Below are 27,225 nucleotides of genomic sequence, written 5' to 3'. Positions count from 1 at the left end.
CTTGCCCCCACAAGGCTTGTTGCCCATCTCTACCCGGCAAGACCTCCTCAACCTCCAGAGCCCAGGCTAAATACCTCCTCACTATGGAAACTTCTGGAACCCACCATAGAACTCGGCTTATACATCTCTTGAAGCAGTGATGCACTGAGAACCATCCTCTAAATTTATGTGTTGTATCAGCAGACACCTCTCTTCCTCTGTCCCACCCAGCCCAGCCCTTCAAAAAAGCAAGGCCTCTTTTAATTCACCTTAATATACTTTCAACAGCCTCATCTATGCCCTGGCAAGTAATTGCTAATGAAAGTTTGCTGAGCTGAACCAAAGGAAAATGAATTGGGGTAGGGAAGAAAATGCTGGTCCTCTAACCAAATTTTATTCCCTGTCTCTGCCTTACCCCAAAGCTTCCCCTTCCTTTCTCTTGATCACTGGTTTCTGTGATCTTCTACCTTTTATTTCCTTCCCCTTTTCTAAATGATTAGCTGAGTCACTAGCCAAGAGCAGCTGCCTCCCTCTGGAAAACACACACTTCAAACAACTGGGTTCTGAGAGAATTGCTAAAAGCCTTCCTCCCAACAGAAGCCCTCTGGGCTCTGAAGGCCAGGAAGTGCTTCGTTTTCTGTCCAGACAGGAGTGGCTCTCACTGGAAAATCTCGAAGTGCAGTGCTTTACAGAAAGGTTTCAGAGGCCGGTGCATGCTGGCTCTGGACTTCTGTGTTGCCATGTGTGGGACTGTCCCTTCCTGTGCTGGCCGGGCCATCCTGACCGGCCACCATTCCAGCTCTATGGAACTCTTCCCTCTGAAGTGAGCTGAGCAGAACAAACCAACCCCTGCCTCATTCAGACAGAGGCCCCAGCCTTTCAACTCCATCAAAGCAAACCGTCGGGCTGCACGTCTCACATGAGTAACTTCTAAAGATCGCGTGGCTTTTTTTCCTTCCATTTAAAGGGGGTGCTTGAAAGGAGAGGAAAAGTGTGTGAACGGCCTGGCAGGTAGATTGCTGGCTTCCGGAAGAAGAGCAAATGTCCATGGCACTCAGGCCTCATCCTTTCAAGTCTGGGCACTGGGTCACCGTCATCTGTTCTACTACTGCTTTGCCAAGCCCCGCATACACAGCTGTCTTCGGGGCCAAGAGAATCACAGAGAGGGGAGACAAAAGACGGCTTCAAAACTAAAGAGTTCCAGGCGGACATGTTCTCTGTCTTGATGAAGGAGAGCGGTGACATGGATGCAAACGCGTGTGAAACTGCATGGAGCTGAGCACTTACAGTGTACACTTACACACTTCGTGCTATCTTGTGCCTCCATGATACATTGATTGGGTTTTTTTTAAAGGATGATCTACCCCAGGCAGAGCTGTCTTCTGGAGACCTTTGTAGGTTCGGAATAGCCCTAAAAGAGTCTCCAAATGCACAAGAGGCTCCTCTGCACTCCCCCAACCCCCGCCCCCAACCAGTGTGGGTCCAGAAATGCCCAGACTTTTTATAAGATTTCTCGAAGACAGAAAGACAGAAGGCAGAAGAAGAGAGCAACCACAAAGAGAGAAGCCTTCTCTACTCCCTGGGCCAGCCTCTCCTTCCTAAGGTCAGGTGGGAGGAAAGGAGCCCCCAGACCCCCACCACCTTCCAGACGGAGCAAACAGAGCCCTGAGGACCCTGCCAGGCAGAACAGAGAGACAGCGGCGACACCTACCAAGTTGGAGGACACTCAGTTCACCATCAGCCTTGTTGGACACTGGCAACTGATTTTTCCTAGAACAAAAGAAAATGTCAATGTACCAGAGGAAAACAACACCGGGATACAAGCAGCAGAGAAGAATGCGGGGAGCACTGGATGGGGGTTCAGGAGATGGTTCTCTCCAGCCCCACCCTGCCATTCAGGCCTGCCTCACACAGTCACTCTCCCTCTCTGCGTCATGGGTGCCTTCACCGGATGGGACCAAATGGCCAGATTGCAAGGTACCTTGCAATTCTGTGTCCTCACTGACACACACACAGATGCACACCAGCCAATGCAGGTGGATAAACCCCGTGGTCTGATGCTCGCCAAGAACCAAATGCAAGTGTATCTTGCTGATGTCACTGTGATACAGCTAGAAAACATACACGCACACACGCACGCACACAGGTACATGCGTGTGCAAATCAAGTGCTTGTCGTCACTATGCAGATTTTTTTTTCAGCACGTCTCTGTTCTCTTTTTCATTTGTTTCTCTTCTCCCAGCTTTCTTATAAAGCCATCAGCAGCCATGTCTAAGAAACCTCTAAAATGCACCAAAAACCTGTCCTGGGAGTCTGATTTGTAAGTTCAGGTATGTACATGTGGAGCTTTCCCAACATGGCCCACCTGTATTTCAGCTCTCTTTAGATATTTTTTTCCCCTCCAGCATGCATCAATCTGGAAAATATATTTTTTTTAAAGAATGCATTAAGAATAACAAATTACATCACTCTCTGAAAACCCATTTACTATGTTAAAAAATGACAGCCCTTTTGAACATAGCATTGAAATATATTTTCCTCCAACATCATTGCAGGATAAGATATGATTGAAGTAACAATCGTAATCTTGCCGTGCTACGTTCTATTGAATTGGCTTCCTCCTGAAGATGTATGAAGGGGTGTGAGTGGAGGATCACGGAGGACGCACGGTACCAGATCTGGGCACACATACTGCTTCGGACTCCGAGTTTCTTGCTCTGGCCCAGAGTGCTGGAACACAGAGCACCTTCCCCCACCCTCCCAGGCAGGCCTAATCCCCCCCTCACCGGGTTCAAGCCCATGTTCTTCAACTCAAAGCCACAAAATTCCTACGTCTCTATGCTACCAGGGTTAGACAAGCGTTCTCTTGGGGACTGGTAAAAGAACAAGCTGGAAAGCAGATCTAAGGCCGGGGGGGTGCATGAGAAGGAGGTGAAGGAGGAGGCAGTACAGATGCTGGGTCACAGACAAGGCAATGAGAAGCTATAACTTCACCAGAAGTTTCTGTCCCTGTACCCCTCCCACCACCACTGGCTCTGCCTCTAAAGGCTGAGGACCTGAGTCCCACTTCTATCTGTCCCTTCTGTCACTATTCCATCCGGAGACGAAGGCCAGATGCCTCCCTGTTTCTGAACAGCGAGTATTGAAGCATGGTGCTAAAGGCCTCTAACATCTGCTTTGAAACATCCATGCAGGGAACAGCAGGAGCAAAGACATCTCTGGAATATCCTAAAGGAAAGAGCATCTCTCTTGCATCTGTCTCCGCTCTCTGCCTCTTGGTCTCTCACCCAGATCACTGGAATAGCCTCCTCGCTGGTTTCCCGACCCCAGTGTGATGCCCCACCCCATGCCGGCCCCCCACATCCTCACAGGGGATGTCAAGAGCATCTTTCTAAAAAACAAAACTGACTGTGCCACAACCTGGCTGAAGTTCTTCAAGGGTTTGCCATCATCACCACCCCCAACAATAATATTTATAAAAACGACAGCAGTAGTAACAGCAAATACTCGCTGACTCCTTTGGCTGCTCCAGGCTCTGTGCTGAGTGCCTTGTAGACAACAAAAGCCATCTGCTTCTTGGGGCAGCCTTAGGAAGGAGCTGTTACGCTGAGCCTCACGGAGATCCAGGATTTCTCCCAGGACATAGTAAGTGAGTGGCGGCACAGGAATCTGAAGCCAGGCAATGACCCCAGAGACAAAGGCGGCAACCACCATATATATGGCTTCCTTGAAAAATAAAATCCAGGATGGGGCACCTGGCTGGCTTAGTCAGTGCGACATGCCACTCTTGATCTCAGGGTTGTGAGTTCAAGCCCCATGTTGGGTGTAGAGATTACTTAAAAATAAAAAATAAATAAGCAAAATAAAAGAAAATCCAGGCCCATTAGGGTACCCTATGGTCTTCCCCTGAGCTGGCCACCTACTGCCCCAGCCCCCACTCTCTCTGCACCCTCACGCTGCACGCACATTCCCTGCACGCTGAGCTCCCCAACCTCAGCCTCTATACCTTTTCCTAAGTCCTTCAACTGGGGTAGAATGTCCTTCAGCAAACTCGCACTCATCCTCTACAGGTATGCCACTTCCACCTCACCTCCACACATGCATTCATTCATTTCCTCCCCCACTCATCCAGCAAACATGTGGCTGTAATCTGGCAGGTCCACCTCCCTGCCCAAGGGAGACCCAGGCATACAAAATTAACAGACATAAATTGCAATTTGATGTGGTATGGTTGGCTGAATGATGGCCTCCAAAGGTATCCTGTGAATGGTACCATATATGGCAGAAAGGACTCTGTAGATGGGACTAAGGAAAGGATTTTAGGATGAAAGAGGGTATCCTGGATTACCCAAGGGGAAGCAATGTAATTGCAAGTGTTCTTGAGAAGGGAAGCCCAGGGAGACTGGACACGGAAGAGGAGAGGTGTGTGGTGCTGGGAGTAGAGGTTGGAGGGATGCACTCTAAAGGTGGAGGAAGGACCACAAGTCAAGGAGTGGGGTGGCCATGAGAAGCTCAGATACTCCCCTAGGGCCTCCAGAAAGAATGAACCCGGCCAACACCTTGACTTAAGTCCAGTGGAACTGACTTCAGACCCCGATCATCCAGAACAGTGAGAGAATACATTCATGATGTTTTGAGCCACTAAGTCTGTGGGAATTCGTGACATCAGCCATGGGATTCTACATACGGTGAGAGAAATCACAAGGAGGGACGAAGGATCACAGAATTCTCTTGGTCACCTCTGTACCCTGCGTGCCCAGCACCCGGCCAGTGCTTCATAAACAGATGCTGAGTACCAGAGTGACCCTTACAGAAGCTAGGTGACTCACGCAAGGTCCCACAACTTAGAAGGGCCCGAGCCAGAACTCAAACCTGGGCTGCTGGTTCCAATGGCTCTATTACATTCCTTCTATTTTATGCTTCCTTCCCCTACCCAGAACCCTCCATGGCTTCCTGCGGCCCACGGGACAAAATCCAAACCTCCCAGTGGTCCTCTTGGCTCCTGACGGCAAAGCCTCAGGGCACGTGGGTGGCCGAGAGCCACAGCGAGAGGGTGGAGATGATGTTCCTGCCACATAGGGTACAGCAGGGCCTGTCCCAGGTCATGGGACTTCCACCCAGAGCACCATCCATCAGCTGCAGAAGCCCAGCTCAGATGCTTTGTGCCGGTTTCCCATAGATCTCATCACCAGAGGAGACTTCAATTATGCTCACGCTTAGGGAATGTGCTTATTGTTCCTTTCATGTGTCCCTTTGTGGCATGAGCATTACAAAGTTTAAAAGGTCAGTTTAAAAGCATGTTCTTGCCTTTGAGTGAAAACTATTATGGAAAACAATGACAACAAGATAAATTAAGGATTCAAAACACTTTTGATGGTGCAGATAACGCAGAGACATGTGTCATAGTGGACATCCAGTAAATCCATGGGACCTGGGCCGTAGACACCCAGTTTGCCTGCCATGCCTGAGGTCACCAGTTCCCACCCATACTCCCTTTTGTGGTCCCAAGGGAGAAGCCAGGGCCAGGGCACTGTGGATATCTGGGGCTCCGTGGAGTTAGGACTCAATCCCGGATAACCAAATCTTGGCTGGGGTGGGGGGGAAGGGCTAATCAGAGACCTAAGTTCTTGTCCCTTTTCTCCCAACCCCTGCATGCCCTTGGGCAAGTCAGCCCCAGGTGCCTCATCTGTACCTCGGGGGAAGCCTGGGAACGCTCATCGCTGTGTGCCTGGGCCACACTAGTTTTGAAGATGCTTTCCCGCTTATATAGCCCCACACTCCAAATGGTTCACTAGCTCTTAACACGAAAAGACAAGGAGATGCTCCTTCTTCGATGTTTGGCACTAGATACTTGACTGAATTAGTTGCAGAGTATAAAAGAAAGGTGTCCCACAGGAATAAAGATATCGACTACTTACTATATATTCTATTTGATGGCAACTCAGAACCCAGTGTGAATGGAGTCCAAACTGACCCCACTCATGTGGCACAAGAATCCAGACTATGACACAAAATTTTCCCAAGACAGGGAGAGCCCAGCACACCTAACTAAAGCAATGTAAAATTATCTGGAGCGGCACTTCAACGAAGCAAGTCGTACAAGATTCCCCAGGAGAGAGAGAGAAAGAGAGGGAGAGAGAGAGATTTTTTGAAGTGCCACTGAAAATCTGCTCAAAACAAAGAGCTAGTAAGTATATGAGAAAATCACGCACCACAAGTGAAAGCCAGGTGACACAACCAAAAGGACTCCCAGGAACGTGCGATAATAGAACAACAATCTAAGAGAGGCTGTAATTAGAGTAGGGAAACTTTTTTTTTTTTTAAGATTTTATTTATTTATTTGACAGAGAGAGAGCACAAGTAGGTAGACAGGCAGGCAGAGAGAGAGAGGAGAAAGCAGGCTCCCTGCCAAGCAGAGAGGCTGCTGATGCAGGACTCGATCCCAGGACCCTGAGATCATGACCTGAGCCGAAGGCAGAGGCTTAACCCACTTAGCCACCCAGGCGCCCCTAGAGTAGGGAAACTTTTTTAATAGGAATGGACATCATTAGAAAATAAACAGATGTTATTAAAAAAAAAAGAATGGGCAGTTTTGAAAAGTACATACAGTCATAGAAATTTAAAAAAAGAAAACCTCATGGACATAGAAGGATGGTGATTCTAACATATGAAACATATGTTAAATCCCGTAAGCCTGCTGCTGGGGGTGAGGGGGTGGACAGGGATGGGTCATGGAAAGTTCTCTGTAAACACCATCGATTGAATCATAAATGTAAAAGGAATGAGAAAATTATAAAAATTAGATAATCATCATTTTATAAACTCCTTATACAGGAAAAGATTATTAATAGATGTTAAAACCAGCAGCTGAAACATTCTTGAGGAACAGAATATTCATGTAGTCTAAAAGTTACCAATTTCTCATTAATGGCAATAGGCGAAGTTCCCTTTATAACAATGGACAGAGGGTGCCTGGGTGGCTCAGTTGACCAAGCGTCCGCCTTCGGCTCAGGTCATGATCCCAGGGTCCTAGGATCGAGCCCCACCTTGGGCTCCCTGTTCAGTGGGGCATCTGCTTGTCCCTCTCCCTCTGCCCCTCCCCCTGATCTCTTTCTCTCTCTCCCAAATAAATAAATAAAATCTTTTAAAAATGTGTGTGTTACAAATATATATACTATATGTGGGGAGGAGAGAAGAGAAGCAAGAATGAAAAAAACAAAGTGTGACAAAATCCTAGAACTGCTGAGTGTACGTAAAGATGGCATGGGCATTCATTTTTCTATTCTTCCAACTTTTCTATAGGTTACCTCTGCTTTAACATTGTGGGGGGAGGGGGGAGACTTGGGGTAAGCTTTAACAGGAGATGGGATACAATGAAGAGCTAATAAATTACTAGGAGCTATCAGATGACATGACCTGGAATGCAACTCAACCCCAAGTGAGAAAATATGTGAAAGAGCAAAGAAGAGATGTGGAGGGGAAATCTTTCATTCCAATGCCTATTGAAAAGGAGTTCTAGAAGGAAAAATAAAGAGGGTGTGAGAAAGGAGATTATAGAAAAGATAACGGCCAACAACTCAGCAGACAGGAACCCTCACAGAAACCTAAGAAGCTTCAAATGGCACACGTGGAAATCAATGCACACCTAGACATGTCATCTTGAAATGACACATTAATGAGAGAGCATTAATGACAAGGAGAAAAATCTTAGCAGAAAGGCAGAGTATCTATAAACGAAAATTACTTTAACAAAAGACATCTTTAATATTCAAACTAGTAAAGGTAAGGTCAAAATGAAGACATTTTCAGACAAAGACTGAAAAAGATCACCATCACAGACCTTCACTGAAGAAACCATTCGCGGACTTACTTTAGCAAGAAGAAGTGAACCCAGGAGAAAAGAGGAAGACTGAGGCAATGACAAGAAAAGAAATCTATAAACATGTAGATAAACCTAAATGAGAGCTGATGATAGAAAAAATAACAATAGCAACTAATTAGGGGGTAGTTCAAAACACAGGGATAATACTAGATGGTGATTATACACAGGAAATGTGGGAACGGGAAATGAGCAGCTGAAGCTTTCTAAAATCCTTGTATTTTTTGAGGGGGCAGAGAGACTGATTAAACTGAAACTTTAAGTCAATTATGACCAAAAAAAAATTTAAGAGTAACTGCTAAAATAGTCAAAGCATCAACTATAATGTCCAAATCAGAAAGCCCTAGAATAAAAAATAAACACCCACTCGATTCACAAGAAAGTGCCGCTGTGGAAAACAGTTTGGCGTTTCCTCAAAAACGTGGACTATCGAATCACCACACCACCCTGCAATTCCACTCTTGGGTATGTACCCCAAAGAAGTGAACACAGGGTCACGAGTTCATAGCAGCACTCTTCCCAAGAGACGAAAGGTAAAAACAACTCACGTGTCCACCAGCGAATGAGAGGATACACAAAACACGGTATATTTGTGCAATGGGATATTATTCCACCATAAAATAGAATGAAGCGTTGACATGTGCTACGATGTGATGAACCACAAAACCATGACATGGAGGGAAAGAAGCCAGAGACAAAGGTCACGTACGGTATGATTCCTTTTATGTGAAACACCGCAGATTGTGGGTTTCTAGGGATGAGGGGATGGGAGGAATGGGGAGAAACTGCTTGGTAAGAAGAGATTTTACTCTGAAGAGAAGGAAATGCTTTGGAAGTACACAGTGGTGGTTATGCAACCCTGTGAATGTGCTTAAATGACACCGAGTCACTCACTTGAAAATGGTTAATTAAAAAAAGAAAAAAAAGGAAGGAAAAGAAGAGGTAAGAGGAAATAAAGAAAAAGCATATGGCAAAATGAAAGTACCAAATACAGGGGCACCTGGATGGCTTAGTCATTAAGCGTCTGCCTTCGGCTCAGGTCATGATCCCAGGGTCCTGGGATGGGGCCCCATGCCGGGCTCCCTGCTCAGCAGGAAGCCTGCTTCTCCTTTCCCACTCCCCCTGCTTGTGTTCCCTCTCTCATGGTGTCTCTCTCTATCAAATAAATAAAATCTTTAAAAAAAAAAAGTATAGAATACAGACGAATTCAAGTACATCAGTAATTATAATAAAAGCAAACAAATTCATCTTGCCAGTTAAAAGACAAGAAATCCAAAATGATTTTTCTTAATTCGCAATATGAAGTTTCATAAGGCATGTGACACAAAAGATGAACTGTACCACATGGAAGAAAAGAGATCTCTTGTGGCCTAACCACTTAAAAGTCAATGTAGTTAATATTGTATCATCAGATTAAAAATAGACTTTGGAATAAAAAGCATTATCAGTGGTAAACCTACTTGTCACAGAACAACAAAAGGGAACGATGCAACAGGAGAATTTGGCCATATCGAACCTTTATAAAATGGGGTTCCTAACAGTCCTACCTCAAAAGCTTGTGGTGAGCATTACACAGGTCAGTCCAACAAGTGCTAAGAATAGCGCCCGAACAGAATTGCTCCACGTTCGCTGATGTAAGGATGACGGTGGTTACGAGACTTAGTGGCACCTTGATCCAAACAGCTGAACTTATCAATACAAGTCCAAAAATATGAAATAAAATAACAAACAAATGCGTCGGCCATGAGTGTGAAGACAATCATGGCCAAGCAGTGGTGCAAGAATATTTTAACACTAGAGACTCTGATAATGGAATTCACACCAGCAGAGGGACAAATGGAAGATAATCTCAATAGATACAGCAAAAACATTTGATAAGAAATACTCAGGTGCACTTTAAAAATGAAAACTTCAGCAAGTTCAAGAGACAAGAAGGGTTTTTGCTTTACTTGATATATACATACTTCAACCTGACAGAACATGCCAGCGCTGAAGGGAGCATCCCGGTCGGAGGCAGGAGCCCAGGAGGCTGTCCTAGCCCATGAGACTCGGACTCTTCTGGAAACACACTAGAGGCAATGCTCCAAGACAAGTGAAACTGACGAGCGGGGGCCAGGTTTCCCGGTGCAGGTTCAGCACTCTTGCTACTTCCTGGCCTCTAACAGAACCTCCTTTTGGAATGAACAACAGGGCTGGATGGCAACGAAGCAGAGAGTTGCTCCATTGTCAGGGGACACAGAGCAACTGGACAGACAAGCCACAGGGCTAGTTCACACCGAAGAAGTCTGGCATTGCTTTGAGTTGTAACTGCCCTGAGTCTCAGCTTCTCTTTCACCAGAATTGTCTTTGGAGGGTCAGAACATGGAGTGATTCAAGTCTTCAGCCCTTCCCCCCACCGCAGGTACTTCCTGGACACGCGGGGGTGGGGAGTGTGTAGCAAGTCCTTAGGAGGCACCCTCACAGGAGCAGCTGTGTCCCGTTCTTTTCCTCAGGGGGACGTCCCATAGCCCCCTGCTTAAAGGCTCTCCTTAAGGACTGAACTTCAGGAGGAGTAAGCCTTGATAAGGCAGATCCCTAAGGGCAAGCTGATTTAAAAAGAACCTTTCTAAAAAGTCTTAGTTCTCTACAGAAGAAAAGATTCTTTTCACTTTCCTGCTGTTTCTCTTCAGCTTCCTACAGTGGCTCAGCAAGCGCCCCCAGATAAAGGTACAGAAAGGGAATGGTGGCGACTTAGGCTGGGAAGAGGCTTGGGAGTCACCAGGCATAACCTCGGTTTGACAGATGAGGAAACTGAGTCTGGGGAGGGGAAGGGGCACCTCGGGTGTCCTCAACTCCCAGCTGCTTGGCCCTGTGGGATCCATGTCCCAACCCCAGGGAAGCACTCTATATCCCTGGGCAGCCCAATCGACAGGCATTTTTAAAGTGAAGCCTAGAGAACACGAGGCCGGCCTTGTTCAAGGTCCTGCTGTTGGGAAGTCATCTCTTGCACTATCACAACATTTAACCAAATCTCAGTTTCATACCCGGCAGCTACCAGTGCTCCAACGGTTGACCTTCAACATATAATAGCAATCCCTTTTTTTTTTTTTTTTTTTTCCTTTTTCCTCTTTCTTTTCTTTTTTCTTAAGGATGTGGAAAACTTGACTAGAATTGCCTGGTCTGACATTTCCTGTGAGAAAGCATTCTGCTTGGAATACTCTGAAAGCAATCTGCCTTAACAATTCAATCCAAATAAATTATCTTCCTGAACCCAGTGAAAACACCTAATTGGGAACTGGGCTGCACACCCAAGTCTCTCTCATCCGGGTTCATGATGACGAAGGTTGGACCAAGATAGGGATCGCCCGGTGAGGACAGATTTGGGGGAAGGGGAGGGGGCACTGATGGCCCTGTATCCTCCTGGAAAAGCCATCGACTCAGCCTGTCTAGCTGGAGAGAACACACGTACTCCCGCCTCCCGGACCATTGTTCTTTTGGGCTGATGATTTCTCAGCTTAACTATCTTTCCGTATGCGCCCTTCCCCACAGGCTTTGGCACGCACCCTTGAGGAGAAGTGTGTGGAGCCAGAGCAAGATCTGAAACCAAGTCCAACATTTCTCTTTCCTTGAGTCAGGCCGGACTCTGGCACATTCCAGGAACAGAGAAGAAATTTACCCAGTTACCAAGACATCAGATTGGGAGGGTTCCTTCAAGGGCACACAATTCACAAAACAAAACTGTACTAGGCGTGACCTTCCCTTGCATTATTCTCCCCTTCTCTTGGTTGGCACAAGGTCTTAGCATACAACTGGTATTTAATGGATGCTCTCTCTTAAAGCTGAGAAGTTCTCAGAGTTCACCTAGATGTGGCTCATTCATCTGGAAGGGCTGGAAAGCCCCATCTAGACAATCCAGACCATAATCCCGCAGTGCTGTCAGGGGGGTAGGGGCAGGGTGGGTGTGGAGATTTTGCCAAGGCCCCCCAGGGAATGGGCAAAGCCAGAAACAGAATGTTAGGCTCCAGACTCTCATCTCCGTTCATTTTCATCTACTGGATGTGGGAAGCACGGATTGCACTTCCTTCTGACCCGAAGCATTAGGACGGGTTGGCTGCTCTTTCCTTCAAGCCGCTAACAGGTTTTGCAGCTCTCCCAGTTCCTATCTCCCTGCCCTTTCCACAGACTCCACTTCCCCGGGTGTGGCTGAGCTCTGTTCCACGAGGAGACTGGTGCGGAGAGGGAAGTGTTGCTCAACAGCCAGGGAAAAGGTGCATAGAGCTGATGTTTCTCCAGGGAAAGAAAAACATCCTCTTGAAGGAAAGTGTCATCCGTGGAGTAGATCTCAGGAGCGTGGCCAAATCCACTGAACCATTCATTCACCTGAGCTATGCAGTTCACCAAGCAGAATGTTGCTAACTCATGATCTCCTTGGCCTTGCCTCCTCCCCTCTGCCCACCAGCACCTGGCTGCACAGCTCAGCCGAGCCCAAGCACCATGAGACACTGGCTGAGCCCAAAGACTAGGGCCAGAGCAAGAGACAAGACATGGTGCCTGGCCCATGTCACGGGGGCCTCCCGGTTTGAGCCCCAGGCTACACCCCCAGCAAGTGGGATCACAAGCTCGCCTCTCACTAGGGCTCCTGGCATTGGAGTGAGGACCCAACAGCATGGCTCTCCCAGAGACAAAGAGTAGCTGTGGCCCTGCCCTCCCCGAGGCTGGTATGAGAACCCAGGATGGAAAGGATTGCTAAAGTCAAACTTGGAGTTATAAAAGGGAAGGTTCTGACATGCCGTCTGAAAGACATTATGTAAGAGTTGCCACCGGTTTCCACGGTGGACTGGAAAGCTGTGTGCAGATGTTTACTTAGCTGCTAGGAGAAGCTGCTTTGGGGCACTATCCTGCTCTGTTACTATCCTAATAAAAGCCAACACATCCAGGGAAGGAGCGGTCCCAACGAGAGAGGTCAACTTTCTCGGAGTCCCATTAAGCAGTGAAATCCACCTGGGTTCTGTTTGTTTAAATATACCAAAATGTGGCTTAAAACAAATTCTGGGATGAAATACGTCCATTTTGCACACACAACACTCTCCCCTGCATAAGCAGTGATAAAAGAACCATGAGCCATCGGGCTAAGACAACACTGTCTGGATGCGTTAATTTCTTATCAATCTTAAAATAGAGAAATTTGGATTCATTTACTTTTAGAAAAGATGACAAGGTCTACTATACTTCAATAACACTTACTTTTGTAGCTCATGTCTTGCCCCACAGTGGTCCTAGTTGGACAGTCACCTTCCCTGCTAAACATCCATTTTCCTTCCTGTGACATTCTAAGGGTTCTAAATGTTCTCTAGTCTTGTCCTTAGGGTAATAATTATTTATCTGGGTACATATTTCTACTTCACCTAGCACTTGCAAACCATCGTTCTCAGCTTAAGTCTCACTAAAGGCCTATAGGGGAAGCAAGCGTTTTTACAAATGTAGACAGAGAGGCTCAGCAACTTGGAAATGGTCCAAAACAAACCAGTCCACAACACACAGGCCCATGGTGAAGTGAGGAAAATACAGTGCATCGTTCACATGGACTGATGTGTTCATTTTGGACACTGGAATTTTATTTCAAGATTATATCTGTATTTAAATTTTATGAAATTGGGTCTTAATGTTCAACAGCAGCAGCAACAAGCTGAACAGCACGGGATTCACGGTGGAGTTAACAGGGCCCAAGCATCAGGGGCCCTCACTTGGACAGGCCCCTTCCGAGAAGCCTGAGCAATGTGTTGGCATGGTCTTCTGTTTTTGTAAAATTTGCAAAAATGTGATACTTTTATATCCTTTGTCTTAAAAGAGGCCACTAAAACTATGTAGGTTTCAGGCCTTCCCCCTCTGGAGCTGGACCAAGTTGGTCCCCCAGAGTTTTGTTTTTTGTTTTTGCGTGATTTTTTTTTTTTTTTTTTTTTTTTTTTTTGCTGACCTATGAACTCCCAGTAACCCACTGTGCCAGATGCCTGACACAAAGTCTCCTTGGGCCCAGAGACCCTGTCACTGTCTTGCCCAGAGGATACAGAGAGAGGTCCGGCCAAGACTAGTTCTTGCAACATCTTTTTCTTCCACCCCATGTTGCCCTATTACGAGAAAGGAATCTTCAGGAAATTTTGACCTACTCCCAAAGCAAAGAGAACAGGTCGTTGTCTGGAAATTTCTTAGAAAAAAGAGAAAGAAACTGTTGCTTTAAAACCAAGTTAGCGTTGCTAACTTTGAGCATTACACCACTCACACACATAAGACCAGAGAGCTGAGGAATTTCCATGGGTGGGCCAGTCCCAACTCAGGACAAGCACACCCTGAGCTAAAATTAGATGTGTCCCTGAGCCAGTTAGGCAGCCTCCCTATGCCTCTTCTGGCAGCCAGCTGTTTTCACTTGAAATGAGGTGTGAGGGTCTCTGGGTACCAACCCATGTGGGTCCCCTCCCTTCACGCCCCCTGGAGTTACCCCCTCTGCATCTAATGAGAGTTCCCAGCTATTCAGCACAGATGGCTCCTTAGCAGGGAGCCCAGCAGGTCGGGGTATTTAGTGGGGAGCTAGGATGCTGCTCAAAGGTAGGGAATCCACGCAGGAACTTTCTACAAGTCCTAAAGCAGGGAAGCACAGGGCCCACCTCACACAGAAGTCAGGAAATGGGGACTTAGAATTTTAGCACAGGGCAAGTATTCCTTCCCAGTTCCTTAAGAGGTAACGAATTAATGTGAGTTTGTAAGCACACTCTCTTTTCTACTTAATAGAGAAAATTATGCAGAAGCGGAATGAAGCCCTTTGGCAAGGCTCTGGCTTCTCTGGTTTCTGAGGATCTGAATCCAAATAACACAAAATAAGACCGAAAGCACAGGCCCTCCGAAACCCCCCAGAGTCCCCGCTGCTCCAGGCTGCACCCCTCTGCCACGGTCACCTGTCCCTGGTGGGGTGGGCGTGCAGGGGCCAACAGATGGCAGCCCCTTCGGGATTGTGTGGGCGAGAAATGGCCCCAGCAACGCAGCCAACAGGAAGAGCTTTGACCAAAGGTATCTGAAGCTTTTTCCAGAACAAATATAAAAACCATGTGAAGCGGCTGGACCCACGTCAGGAAGTCTCCTGTTGGAAATGTCACGTTGAGCCTCACGATGTGGGTGTAATCAAAGGATTGGAGGTTCCAAGAAAACATCCAGAGGGTCGGCAGAGGGAAGACACAGCCGGCTTGTACTGCCAGGCTGGGAGTGTACGGATTCCTGTCCGAGTCGTATGAGAAGGGGAGGGTGGATCTGGGGAGACAGGGGAGGAATCACCACCAGGACAACAATGGAACAGCCTGCCTTCTGGGCATCTGGACTGTAACCATGAACTACTGTTTCTGTCATAGCCACTGGGAGGTTCCTTGGAAGTCAAAGGGCCTGAGGAGGCCCACAGGTGACAGAGAAGGGGCTACCACACCACTCACCAGGCATGCCGGAGTGCTCCCTAGCTGCTTCTTGGGCTGGCCTTGTGTTTTATATCATCACCTTCCTCAGATGCCAACCCTAGTGACATACTATGACCTTGTTACACTTCTTTAGGATCTTTACTGAGAGACAAATGACAGATTCTATTGACTATTCATTTTTCCTAATTTTCCTATGTGCATTTTCCATTTTTATTCTGAAAAATATTGACCCTACAGGAAAACTGAAGTAACACAATGAACATCAGTAGACCATTCACTTAAGAGACAAATTAACATTCACCATATTTGCTTTTCCCCCTCCCTCTCTCCCTTCCTCCTCCCTCTAAACACATGCATACACACAGAAACACACACAATTTTTTTTTCTGCTGAACCATCTGAAAATAAGTTGAAGATATTAGAACGTCATCCCTAAAGAGTCCAGCCTGAATCTCCTAAGAACAAGGACAGTCTCCTACAAAACCCATGGGGTTTATTTGCATGAGGACACTTTTTCAAACAAGGGTCCTCATTTAGGCTCTCCCACATCCCAGCATCTGGAAAGTGTACCTTTTGGAGTTATTTTCTTTAAAAAGATGGATAAATCCATTATAATGTCTTTATTAAGTGGGCCAGCACTGCTTTTGGTTTTTTATCTAAAATGGATACTTTCAACTTCTTTTTTCTTCTTTTAAAATACTTCCAGGAGCGCAGTGGGTCTTAAAGGGTGCCTGGACATCCACATCTAGGCTAGAAAGGGACCTGGGATTCGTCAGGAAGCTGGGAGGGGGTCGGGGGTGTGGGAGAGACTCTGGGTTGTAGAACCCAGATGGATTTCCTTGACTTCTGTGGGCACTGGTTCCTAGCCCCTTGTCAAAATGGCCTCCTAAATTCAGCTACCCTCTATAGAGTAGCTTCTGGAACGTGAGTGCTCAGTACGCCATTGCTCCATGAGGAGATGAACATGAAATTATGAAGGTGATTGTAAGCCCTGAAAAAGAGCCTCCAGTCTCAAAGGATAGCAGAGAACATGGTCATGGTTTCCATTCAAAGACTTTTCTGGTTGGTTGATTTTTTCCCCCCTCATTCAAAGGAAACTTTATCTGAAGGGAGAAAAGCTGAACAAAGTGACACTAGACCAAAGGAAGCACCACTGTCAGTGACAGGAATGCCATCCTCCTCTCATTGACTTCCCATTTCTCTTTCCTCCTCCTTCAGAATCAAATGAAGCCCCGGGGCCCCATACGGAAGCCTCTACATGGAGGACCACAGCCACAGGAGCCCAGCCAAAGGCAGCCTACCATGCCCCCCACTGTCCACACGTGGCCTAGCAAGAACTTCTAGAAAAGAGAAAGGCAGAAGCGCACATCTATGTCAACCTTCAGAGCTTTCAAACGAAGGCCCAGCCTCATCTTGGCCTTCAGTGCAAAGGAGAAGAAATGTCTTAATGAAGGCAAATTTAATCCACAATGCTCCCTGAAGACCTACTATGTGTCTGGCCCCATGAGAGACACGGGTCCTGAGGCACAGGAACTAGACCATGCTCTTGTCTTCACTGCCTCTGGCTGTGGCCCATAAAACAGATCTAAACACTTCTCTCTGACAATCACAATCCCCCATAATCCAGCTCTAATCTTACTTTTCCATCCTTTTCTTACAAAATTTCCGTTTACTCAGGAATATACATACATCCCCTTAAGAAACAGGGTGTTTTTGGATAACCAAATAGTAGAAAAGAAAGCTAGTATTTATAACTACTGTGGGCTAAATATTTTATATACATTATTTCTTCTGTTCCTCATAACAAACCCATAAAGACAAGTGTATCATCCCATTTCTTAGACAAATAAACTAAGCCAACAAAGAGATGAACAAAAACATTGTGCCCAAGGTCACTCTGTTAGTAAGTGAAAAATCTGTCCAATTCTAAATCTCAGGTTCTTTCTGAGAGTCATTAAATGTGTTAAAGATGGGGAGCCATGTTTCGAGGTCTCAGAAGTCAGTAAAATGTCATGTTTTCCAAACGGCAGTCCTCAATAACTTAACAAAGCTATATGTAATTGGAAGAAATGTCAAATAACCCCAAAACTCTCCTGAGCAGAATCAGCTCTTTCACTCGGGATTGAAAAGCTCCTTTGAGAACTTGCAATGCCCCAGGCCCATCATCACAACATCAGTTACCATTACGGAGCATGGCAGAAAATGAATCTTGATACTGTCCATGCAGCCCTTCCCAGACCCCACCCAAGCAACACCACACTTCCTGCCTCTCAGAGTCTCTGTGAATGGCCAGTTTCTCCTCTGCTGTTGGCGCCTAGCCCTGGGCTTACAAACATGCTCACTTCTCTCCGTCCTGGAAAAAGGACCCTGATCCCTAACAACGCCCCCCCATCCCGCCCTGGCCTTTTAAAAAATTAACATATAATGTTTTATTTGCCCCAGGGGTATAGGTCTATGAATCGTCAGGCTTACACATTTCACAGCACTCACCATAGCACATACCCTTCCCAACGTCCATAACTCAGCCACCCTATCCCTGCCCCCCAACCCCCAACAACCCTCAGTTTGTTTCATGAGATTAAGAGTCTCTTATGGTTTGTTTCCCTCCCAATCCCATCTTGTTTCATTTTTCCTTCCCTACCACTCAAACCCCCTGCCCTGCCTCTCAAATTCCTCATATCAGAGAGATCATATGATAATTATCTTTCTCTGATTGACTTATTTCGTTCAGCATAATACTCTCTAGTTCCATCCATGTCGTTGTTGCAAATGGCAAGATTTCATTTCTTTTGATGGCTGCATAGTATTCCATTGTATATATATACCACATTTTCTTTATCCATTCATCTGTTGATGGACATCTAGGCTCTTTCCATAGTTTGGCTATAACACTCCCCCTTCTTGAGCTGCCATCGTGTCCCTATGCTTCCCTTCCCCTCTACACTTTTACAAAGCTCTGTGTTCCCTGTATCTGACCTCACCCACACCATTCCTCACCCTGCTGCAGTTTACCTGCTGCCCCCAGTATCCTATCGAAAGAGCTATCTCCAAAGCTACTTCCGTCACCCAACTTGGTGACCTGCCCAACTTCCCCTAAGGGTCTAAAGCTGTCAAGTTCCTGACCCTCTCTTCTTTCACCTCTCTAGTCCTCCTCTTGCTCTGATCGCTGCTTTGCCTTATCACAGCAAACACATGGCTCTTCCCTGCAGAATTCGGACCCAGTTGCCTTTATCATGCACCCTTGGCGGTGTCCATCCCTCCAAGGACATCAGCTTTTCGTCCCATGCCAGTCCCTCCCAGACACTTCTCATCCAACATTTCCCCAGGATCTGCATTTCTGCCCCACTCTGTGGAAACAAAAGGTCAGCTGGACATGCCCAGGATCTGACTCCTCGTTGCTTCGTGACCCTGCCAGTGCCTCCCCTTTGGATCCCCATCTCTGTTCCCTGCACGCCTAGCCTCCCAGCCCTCCTCCTATGGGTTCTCTTCCCAGGTGCCCTGCTCTTCGACCCTCTGGCATGGTCAGCTCAGAGCCCACCCCGCCTTCTAGGTCTGGCTCTTGCCACCGGTCCTGCTTAGGCCTGCAGCACCCCTGGAGTGATCTTCTGAAGCATAGCTCTAACTGATTTTTAAAAAAAACAACACCCACATAACTGAAAACTCAAGACACTTTTCTATCCCTCTATTGCTCTGTGAGCCGGCTCTCAAGGCACGGTCCCATTCTCTAGTCTCCTCTCCTGGTCCCCCACACATGCCCTGTGTTCTAGCTACACCAACACATCCACCTCTTTGCCTTTGTTTACTCTGTCCCCTCAGCTTGGGATGGGTCTTCTCCCTGAACTGCCAGAGCAACTCTCTAACTCCTCACCAATGTCAGCATCCCAACACCGCTTCTTCCCAATACAGGTGCCTAAAGACAGTTGTTAGGAGTGAGGGTCCTAGAGCCAGACTGTCTGCATGAACTCAGACTGGTCAGTCACACTGTGCCTCAGTTTCCTCACCTATTAAATGAAGCCAATAATTCTCCCAGTGTGGTTGTCAGGATTAAATAAGGTAACACATCTAAGGCTCTTGCCACGGGGCTTGTCAAATATGAGTACTCACTAAATATCAAGAGCTTAGTTATCCCTGAAACAATCCACACCTTAGCTCCATGGCTTTCCGTCCTTGTCCCCTTGTCACTTGCCTTTTTTTATTCCTGTAGGAGAATCATTTGCATGGATGTCTCAGCCTCTGTGGGGCAGGAACCTATCCATCACCTCTCTCGCCAACACTATCCAAGCAAGCAAGGCACACTTTGTAAATGCTTTGTTGAATAAAATTAAATAACACGTATTTAGATTGAGATCAAAAACTGTTTACTCTATTAGGAAAAGGCTCCACTTCTGAGGGGCCCAAGGTTACAAAAATGGCCTCAACAGGAAATGGAAGGAATCCTATGGCTTTAGTAACTTCTTGCGGAATGAGCAGAGAAAACAAAGTAGAATTTTCTGGAATGAGGCACACACATGGACTCCAGCTATACAGGAAGCTGCTCTGGCAGGTCATCTTTGTGATTTGAAGACCTCTGACCAAAACGCCCCTGACAGAACTCAGGATCAAAGACCATCTTTCTTCGGTAGAGGCACCAGCCCCAGTGAGTCACAGCAGTGTTCTATCCCACGGCTGCTGTTTGGGAAAACCAGCTGGGGGGGTCACGAGGGAAGGTCCGCTCCATCAGAACAGAAAGGCATTCTGTCCCCGGCTCCCTATCAGAGTCAGCCTATCAGAGTTCTACTCAAGGTGCTGAGAAGGATGCCCAGGTTTTCCCTAAATCACAGTGTCTTCCCAATCTTCAGGGAAAGCTATGAGCTTAGGCTCTTTTCTCCATAAGCCCCCACATGTGCACATCATCCAAAACTGGCTACAAATGCAATAAGACCCAAGACAGCCTCCAGAAACAAAGGGCTGAGGAAAAGTAAAAGAGCTGCTTTAGCTCTGAGGAATGAGACTTCCCAGAACACCAGCAAGACATTTCTCAAGAAATCTCAAGTTTGGAGGAAAGCAGAGAAGGGCCATGAGTATGTCCAGGCACAGAAGTGAGGCCCTTGGCTATTTCCCAAATGGACTCACCCTTCAAGGCCCCCAGCCCAGGAGCATCCCCTCCTCTAAGACCCTGTTGCATCTGAATGGGCACCATCCATCCAGCCTAGAACAGATGTTGCCTGGTACTTATAGGTCTTTTTCTGTCTGCAAGATCACTCATCCCACTCTTACTCACGTTCCTCAAGTGAAGGGAAGACCTCACACTTCGCTTCTTCCTCCTCAAGGCAAAGCCAATAATTCAGCTCCATCCAGTAAGTGTGGAACAATTCTGAGCAAAGTTGAGGGAGGACAGACCACAGAGAACTCACCACCATGCTCAGGTAGCTGACAGTCCAGCAGGGGGAACAAGGTGACCTGTCAGCTCTCTGCAATGTGGCAGGCACTGTGAGAAGTATGAGAAGGGGGCCATGTCCAGGGTTCGGAACAGGGAAGAGATCTGAAGAAGCTTCCTAAAGAAGGGAGCACTCAAAATGACTTAAATGCAGGACATCACAGTTGTAATGGGTGGGGTTGGTGGGTTGGTGCATTGGTTAGGTGGATGGTTGGTTAAATGAATGTATGAATGAAAAAATGAGTGAGTGAATGAATGAATACCAACAAACGAACTTGAGAATAAATTTTTGAATTGTTCCAACTCTGCTTAAAATGATCAGTTTAAGTTTTATGACACTGCCCCAAGCAGATCCGCATAATTTTCCCTTCCTATGTCTTTGCTATGTACAGTCTCTCACTGGATCAATGTTTATTGCCAGATCCAAGGATACAGCTGGAAAAACAAGGAAGGAAGGAAAGCAGTAAGGGAGGAAGGGAGGACAGGAGGACAGCAGGAAGGGAAGAAGCGAGGAAGGGAAGGAAGGAAGTAGGGGAGGGAAGGAGACGGCAGAGAGAAAGATGGAGGAAGGAAGGGAGGGAGGGAGGAAGCCCACTCCAGTCCTCAAGGACTTCATGGAAGTAAAGGTGAATTATCAGGTCACTATGCGATACTGAGGGTTATCCATGATGCTGAGCAGAAGAGAAGCATGTAGACTCTGTGGACGAGGCCAGGATTGGGGTGAGCCAGGTGCGGCACCTGAGGTACAAAACGTAAGAAGGCACCCACTCCCAGCTTCACGCCGGGGTCCGCACTGCAGATGGGCCCCCAAGCTGAAAACACGCGCTCCTTAAATTCCATAAATGACTTGCCTGCTTCGCTCTCATCATGGCCCGGTCGCTGACCTCTAGACAGGCCTGTCTCTGCGGTTCTGCTAGCCACGGTCTAGTGAGCTAACTGGCAGAGCAGCAACAGAGGGAGGGGGAAAGAAAGCACCTAGGAAAAAGCAATGTCCACATACTTCCCCTCTGCTGACAGTCGTCTCCCAAAAATTATCCCTGAGCCCTAACAGCCTCCTTCCGTCCAGCAGCAGGGGCTTCCCAGTCTGTGTGCCTTGGGCACAGCTGGTAAGGCCCAGATGTGATCAGAGGAGGATCTCTGTCGCTCTGATGTCCAGAGATGGACAAAATGAGACCACTCACCCTTCCTAGAAGAGGCATGGACGCACTCTCACCTCTTTAGCCACACTAAGAGGATCTCAAAGGGAATCTGGGTCATGAGAAGTCCCTCTGTCCCGGGAGATGCACCGGACAGAAGAGCCGGGCGCTCTGGAGCCGAAGGGACCTAGCAGCTCCAATTACCACACAGGGTAAGGTCATTTAGCCCTATCCCGTGTGGCTCCAAGGGGCCTGTGACGTGCATAGGAGCAGTGTCTCATGTTTACTCTCCTGTGCATGCTGGGAAGAGGCCCGCATTCAGACGAGAGAACTGGTATTCCAGCGTGGACAGGGGACACACACTCAGGGTGGATGGGGGGAGAACCAGCTGAGCACCGGGCAGCCATACCCACTGCAGAAGAGAGGTCCCCTAGGAGTCAGCTGTGAAGGGGAAGCTGGACCAGCACGGGAGCCCCGGGCAGGCCACCTGTTCACACGGGACTGCTGGCATACAGCAAGCCGCTGTGTCGTGTGTATGTTTCAAGAGTCAGCTAATTCCTAACCTTTATAGTCTGACATCATGTCCAAACAACGTGCAGAGATAAATTAAAATGGAAATTCCACCTATTACTCATCCCATGCGGTGCAGATGTTGTCAGACTCGGGATGCTCGGGTATGGGGAATAGTCAATAAACCACAAATACCACATCCTCGGCTGAGCCCCCGCCAAGCCCCAGATGGCATTATTTATTCCCTATCAGGACGCAGCCAGGCATCCGGGTGCCTGCCGGTCCCCCGCTCAGGATCGGGAGCCTGGGAGGGGCTTGGGGACCCAGGAGGGACCCAGTGCACTCTCCTCAGAGTTGCCTGCCCTGCGAGGGGTTTGGTGAGCACCTGACGAATGCAGTCACCAGCCAGGGTCTCTGGAGTCCTGAAGATTCATGAAGATCTGCCGCCACCTACTGTCCATTCTACAAATGCTGAAAACTCTGCCAGCCACCGCCCCAGTGGCCTGTTAGTCACCAAGTCCCTGAATGGACCCAGAGACAGGGTCACCGACACTTTGGGGCCACGGTGGTGTCTATGCCGCAGAACAAGGCAGCTAAGTCGCATTCCTCACCCGATGTTACTGCCTCACCATGAAGTGTTGGCCTGACGCATGGCCTCTGCAAGCCCAAGGCCCCCTTCCCCTGTCAACAGCATTCCCTAATCCCTGGCTCGTCCATCCTCCGAGAGGGCCACAGTCCAGCATCCAAGCGTGGAGAGCTTCACGGCAAGCCCTGGGCTTCGGAGGCAGGGAGCCCTCTCCCCTTTTGTATCCCTGGTGGGGACTGGACACCAAAGAAGGCTCAAGAGGCTCCTCCTGTCTGACTGATACTATGGGACATTAGGAGCCACGGAGCCACAAAGCCAGTGACCATTCGGCCGGCACTCCTGCCATGGAGGCTGCAGTGTCGGGATGGGAGGGCTGCTGATGTGCCTGAATTAGGACTCGCACTGGCCTCCCCTTCACCATCTGTCTGCCTGGCCTGCCTCAGCACAGCGTCCCAGGCACCAGAGGTGGTGTCCACAAACAGGCTTGTTCATCACAGCAGCAGGGGCTGGGCAAGTGTACAAGGAGCCACGAGAATGATGGAGAGGGCGCTGGGGCCCCCCTCAGCTGCCCTAACCTCAGTGTGCCCCCCTCAACTGCCATCCATCTGTGTTGGCTACTAATGGCTCAAGGTGGCGTCCATCTCCAGAGTCACCCTCCCCCAGACTCACCCAGGAGGTGGCACACTGCCCACCCCAGCCCAGGATGAGCAGCTCTTGGCCCATGGCTGACATGAGAAAAAAGCCCTCCTCCCAGCTTAATGGTGGGGCAGCTCTGGGTCATTTCACCCTCTCATCTCCCTGTGGGATCTGACTGAGGCCCCACACCCCGGTGGAGACCATCCCCTGCCCTATCCTGCTTCCCCCATTGCCTTTCTCCTAAGAGAACCCCCAGTAATTCCAAGCAACTAACCCTCCATCTCAGGCTTGGCGTCTAGGGCACTGGTTCCCCAACCTCAGCCTGGAGCACATCACCTGGTAGACTTGTTGAAACACACTCCTGTGGGCCTCTGGGTGGCGCAGTCAGTTACGCAACAGGCCATTGGTTTCAGCTCAGGTTGTGATCTCAGGGTCGTGAGATCAAGGCCTGTGTCCGGCTCTGAACTCAGCGAGGAGTCTGCTGAAGTTTCTCTTTCCCTCTCCCTCTCCCCTTCCCTGAGTGCTCACTCATTCTCTCTCTCTCTCCCCCTAAAATAAATAAATCAATCTTAAAAAACAAAACAAAAAAAGCACTGCTAGGCTTCATCCCCAAAGTTCCAAGGCCCCATGGTTCAAGCTGCCTGAGGAGACGCACATTTGTTCAGGGGCTCTAGCCCCTCAAGACTGCCGCTGTGGCCACTGCTGTGGGTTGAATCCTCAAGAGAGGCCAACAATTCCTCTCAATCTCATGACCATGATGACACACCATGTTTCCAAAGGAGGCTGGGCAAACAGTAAGTGCCGGAGCTTGTGTGGCCCACACACACCTGGAACACGGAAGCTGAAGCCACTTCCTCTGGCAAGATCCCCAGCGGGACAGGTTTTGAGCTAATCTGCAGAAAAACCACCAAGGCAGTCCTGAGGGATTCTCACAGAAATGACGGGCCAGCATTCCTCCAGAGACGTCTGTAAGTACCACAGGTGAAGTCATCCCCAACCAGACCACTGAGTTTCACAAAGGGCCACGTGGGGAGCCACCAGACTTGGGACGCCTAGCTCTGGGTATTGATAAATACAGAACCCCTCTCCCAGTCCTTAGTCCCACACCTAGGGTTTCCCGAGTGCCTGCTCTGGCCTCTGGAATGTGGGTGATGGAAAGGTCTGTAAAGGGGCAGAGGAAGGACCTGCCCGTGACATGGAGCAAAGGCAAAAAAAAGAGCGAGGCAAGGGTTGCCGTTCCCCCCAGGTCAGGGCCAGAGACCCAGCACTTCCAACTGATCATCACAGAAACCCCACAAGGGCAGCCCTGATGAGCCAGGGATGAATGACAGATGGACCCAAACATCCACAACCCCCCAGAGGGGAGCCCAGACAACAAGATTCCCAAGGATCTTCTGAGATCAAAGGACACAGGAAAGAAACAAAGATCAAAGCAGGAGCTTGTCCCCTGGGCAACTGAGTCAGACCCATGGAGCCCGGAGGCACAGCTATTCATGCCCCCTGACATCTCAGCAGGTCACATGGCGAGCCTGCGTCCTCTAACCTAGGACACATGCTGCCCACTCCTGCCCCTGCCTGGGCCCCAGCTGGGACTTCCGGGGCCTTCCCTGAGCCCGATGTTGCAAGGCCCAGAGACAGCTCTGCATGGCACCTTCCCTCTGCTCCATTAGGCCTGGGTGATGGGGCAACGCTGCACATAAAAGCCTGCTCAGCTATCGCCTCACTGTCTTTTGTCATGCTTTAAAATGACAACATAGGCACACGTCTCCCTCACCTTGAAGATCAGACCCTCCCAGGATCTGATACACACTAGGACTCACATCCTCATTTACTGAACTGAATGACATAAATGGGGAGGGGGTGCAGGTGGGCAGGACTGATGGAGGGAGGCTGAGAAGGACAGGGAGGTGACTCTGGCCTGGTTTTAAATCAAAGGTGTCCTACAATTATGTAGGACGTGCACAGCACAAAGATGCCCAGGCAAGGGGACAAGAGGCAGCGGAAATCCAACCCATATTCCATCCACCAACCTGTGAGCCCTGGGACCTGCTTCCACCCAGAACCTTGACAGTTTCCTTAAACTCTCTGGCTCAGTTTCCTCATCTGTAACACAGGGATAATAAGTGCTGGGAGGAGGCTCATTCTCAACTCCCAGGGCCTTCTGGGAGCTTGGAGGGAGCTCTGCTAGTCCACCCTCCTGCAGGCCTTGACTCTCCTCCCCTCTGTGTGCTGCACCCAAAGGCAGGAAGTGGGACTCATCTGACTGGTTAATTTGGGAAAGAAAGGGGGGACATGAAGCTCAGCTGCACCCTATTATTCTTGAGAGAGAGCTGCTTTGCCAGGGATGGGGGGGACAGCCCCTCCCACCATGTGGCCTTGTGAGCTGATCTGCCCTAGGCCTCACATGAGGTGAGGAAGTCTGGTGCTCCGGGCCCACTGGGCCTCATGATCATGATTTGCTGTGTCTTCCCTCTTCTCCTTATTGATCCAGAAATGATGTGTGTGTTACTCCAGCCTAACTCATACCCTTTGTTTTACTTGTCAGCTTGTTCAGAATTCAGGAGAATACTTTTTAGCGAGAACACAAAAGAAAGGAAAACCAACACTAATATTCACGCTGATGGATTATAAAGAGCCAATGGGACTATATACACCAGGACTTAGCATAGTGCCCAGCAAACAGAAAGTAAGTGGTGAGCAAACGCAAAGGCCCCAAAATGTTTGTTGAGTGATCAGGATAAGGGTCAACACTATTAAACATGTGTTAAACACCCCTAATTACACTTTGCCTGGTACTGGGGGGAGGGGCTGTGAATGCACTTTTACCTACTTCCTGTAAGACAAAGTTCGTACCATTTTTCAAGGGTTTAATAACTAGTCCAAGGCCACAGTGGTTCTAAGGGGCAGAATGGGTTTGCCAGGCCAGCTCATCAGACTAGAGCCCAGGTTCCATACCTCCTAAGAGGCTGTAAACAGTAGGTACTCAATAAATAGCTGGCAACTGAAGCAGAGGGCCCAGAATGACTCTGGAGGTGACAATCCTAAGCCGGCAAAATGCACAAGCTTGAAGGAAACCTGGAAATCAACTACCCAGTGTCCACATTTTACAGTCAGAGACAATGAGGGCCCAAAACAAATGACTAGCCCAGGGCAAAGTGAGGACTAGAACCCGGGCCTCCTGATACTCCAGCCACTCCCCTTGCTCCCCAACCCACCATCTTCCCTCGATCACCACAGCCTGAGAGTGCTCCCAACCCATTATGTCTGAGGCACTATTCCCTCTCCAGCCCACACAGGTTCTGGCATAGGAGGGCAAAACAATAGCAAGCAGATTTTAACTCAGTGTGAGGAAGAATTTTCTAGCAGTCAGAACTATGCAAAACTGCTGTGGGAAGTGGGGAGTTCCCCATTGCTGGAGGTGTTCAAACAGATGCCAGTCACCATCTAAAGACTGTGGAAAGGATTTCTATTCAGGGACAGAGGTGAAACCATTCATTCATGTATTCACCAGACTCTGGAGCTCACTGCCCAGGTTCAAACCCCTGCTCTGCCTCTTACTATGTGTATAAATAATATGTGGGCAAGTAGAGCAACCTCTCTGAGTTTCCTCAACTGTAAAATGGGAATTTGAGTGGCATATCCCTCACACG

At 48.4% G+C, this 27,225-nt stretch overlaps 1 protein-coding gene across 1 annotated transcript in view; it reads right to left on the bottom strand.

Moving 5' to 3' along the window:
* The window catches only part of LOC111147407 (MINDY lysine 48 deubiquitinase 4), a 101,201-nt gene that overhangs the window by 53,757 nt on the left and 20,219 nt on the right, over positions 1-27,225 (bottom strand). Inside the window, exon 6 of the mRNA XM_022503414.1 lies at positions 1,691-1,749. Within this exon, the coding sequence (XP_022359122.1) occupies positions 1,691-1,749 (59 nt within the window). The remainder of the gene's footprint in view (positions 1-1,690; positions 1,750-27,225) is intronic.

The sequence above is a fragment of the Enhydra lutris genome, unplaced genomic scaffold (assembly GCF_002288905.1).
Source record: "Enhydra lutris kenyoni isolate GAN:26980312 unplaced genomic scaffold, ASM228890v2 scaffoldscaffold16, whole genome shotgun sequence".
Taxonomy (NCBI): domain Eukaryota; kingdom Metazoa; phylum Chordata; class Mammalia; order Carnivora; family Mustelidae; genus Enhydra; species Enhydra lutris.
Note: the sequence above shows the minus strand (reverse complement) of the source record. Positions and strands in the feature narration are given on the sequence as shown.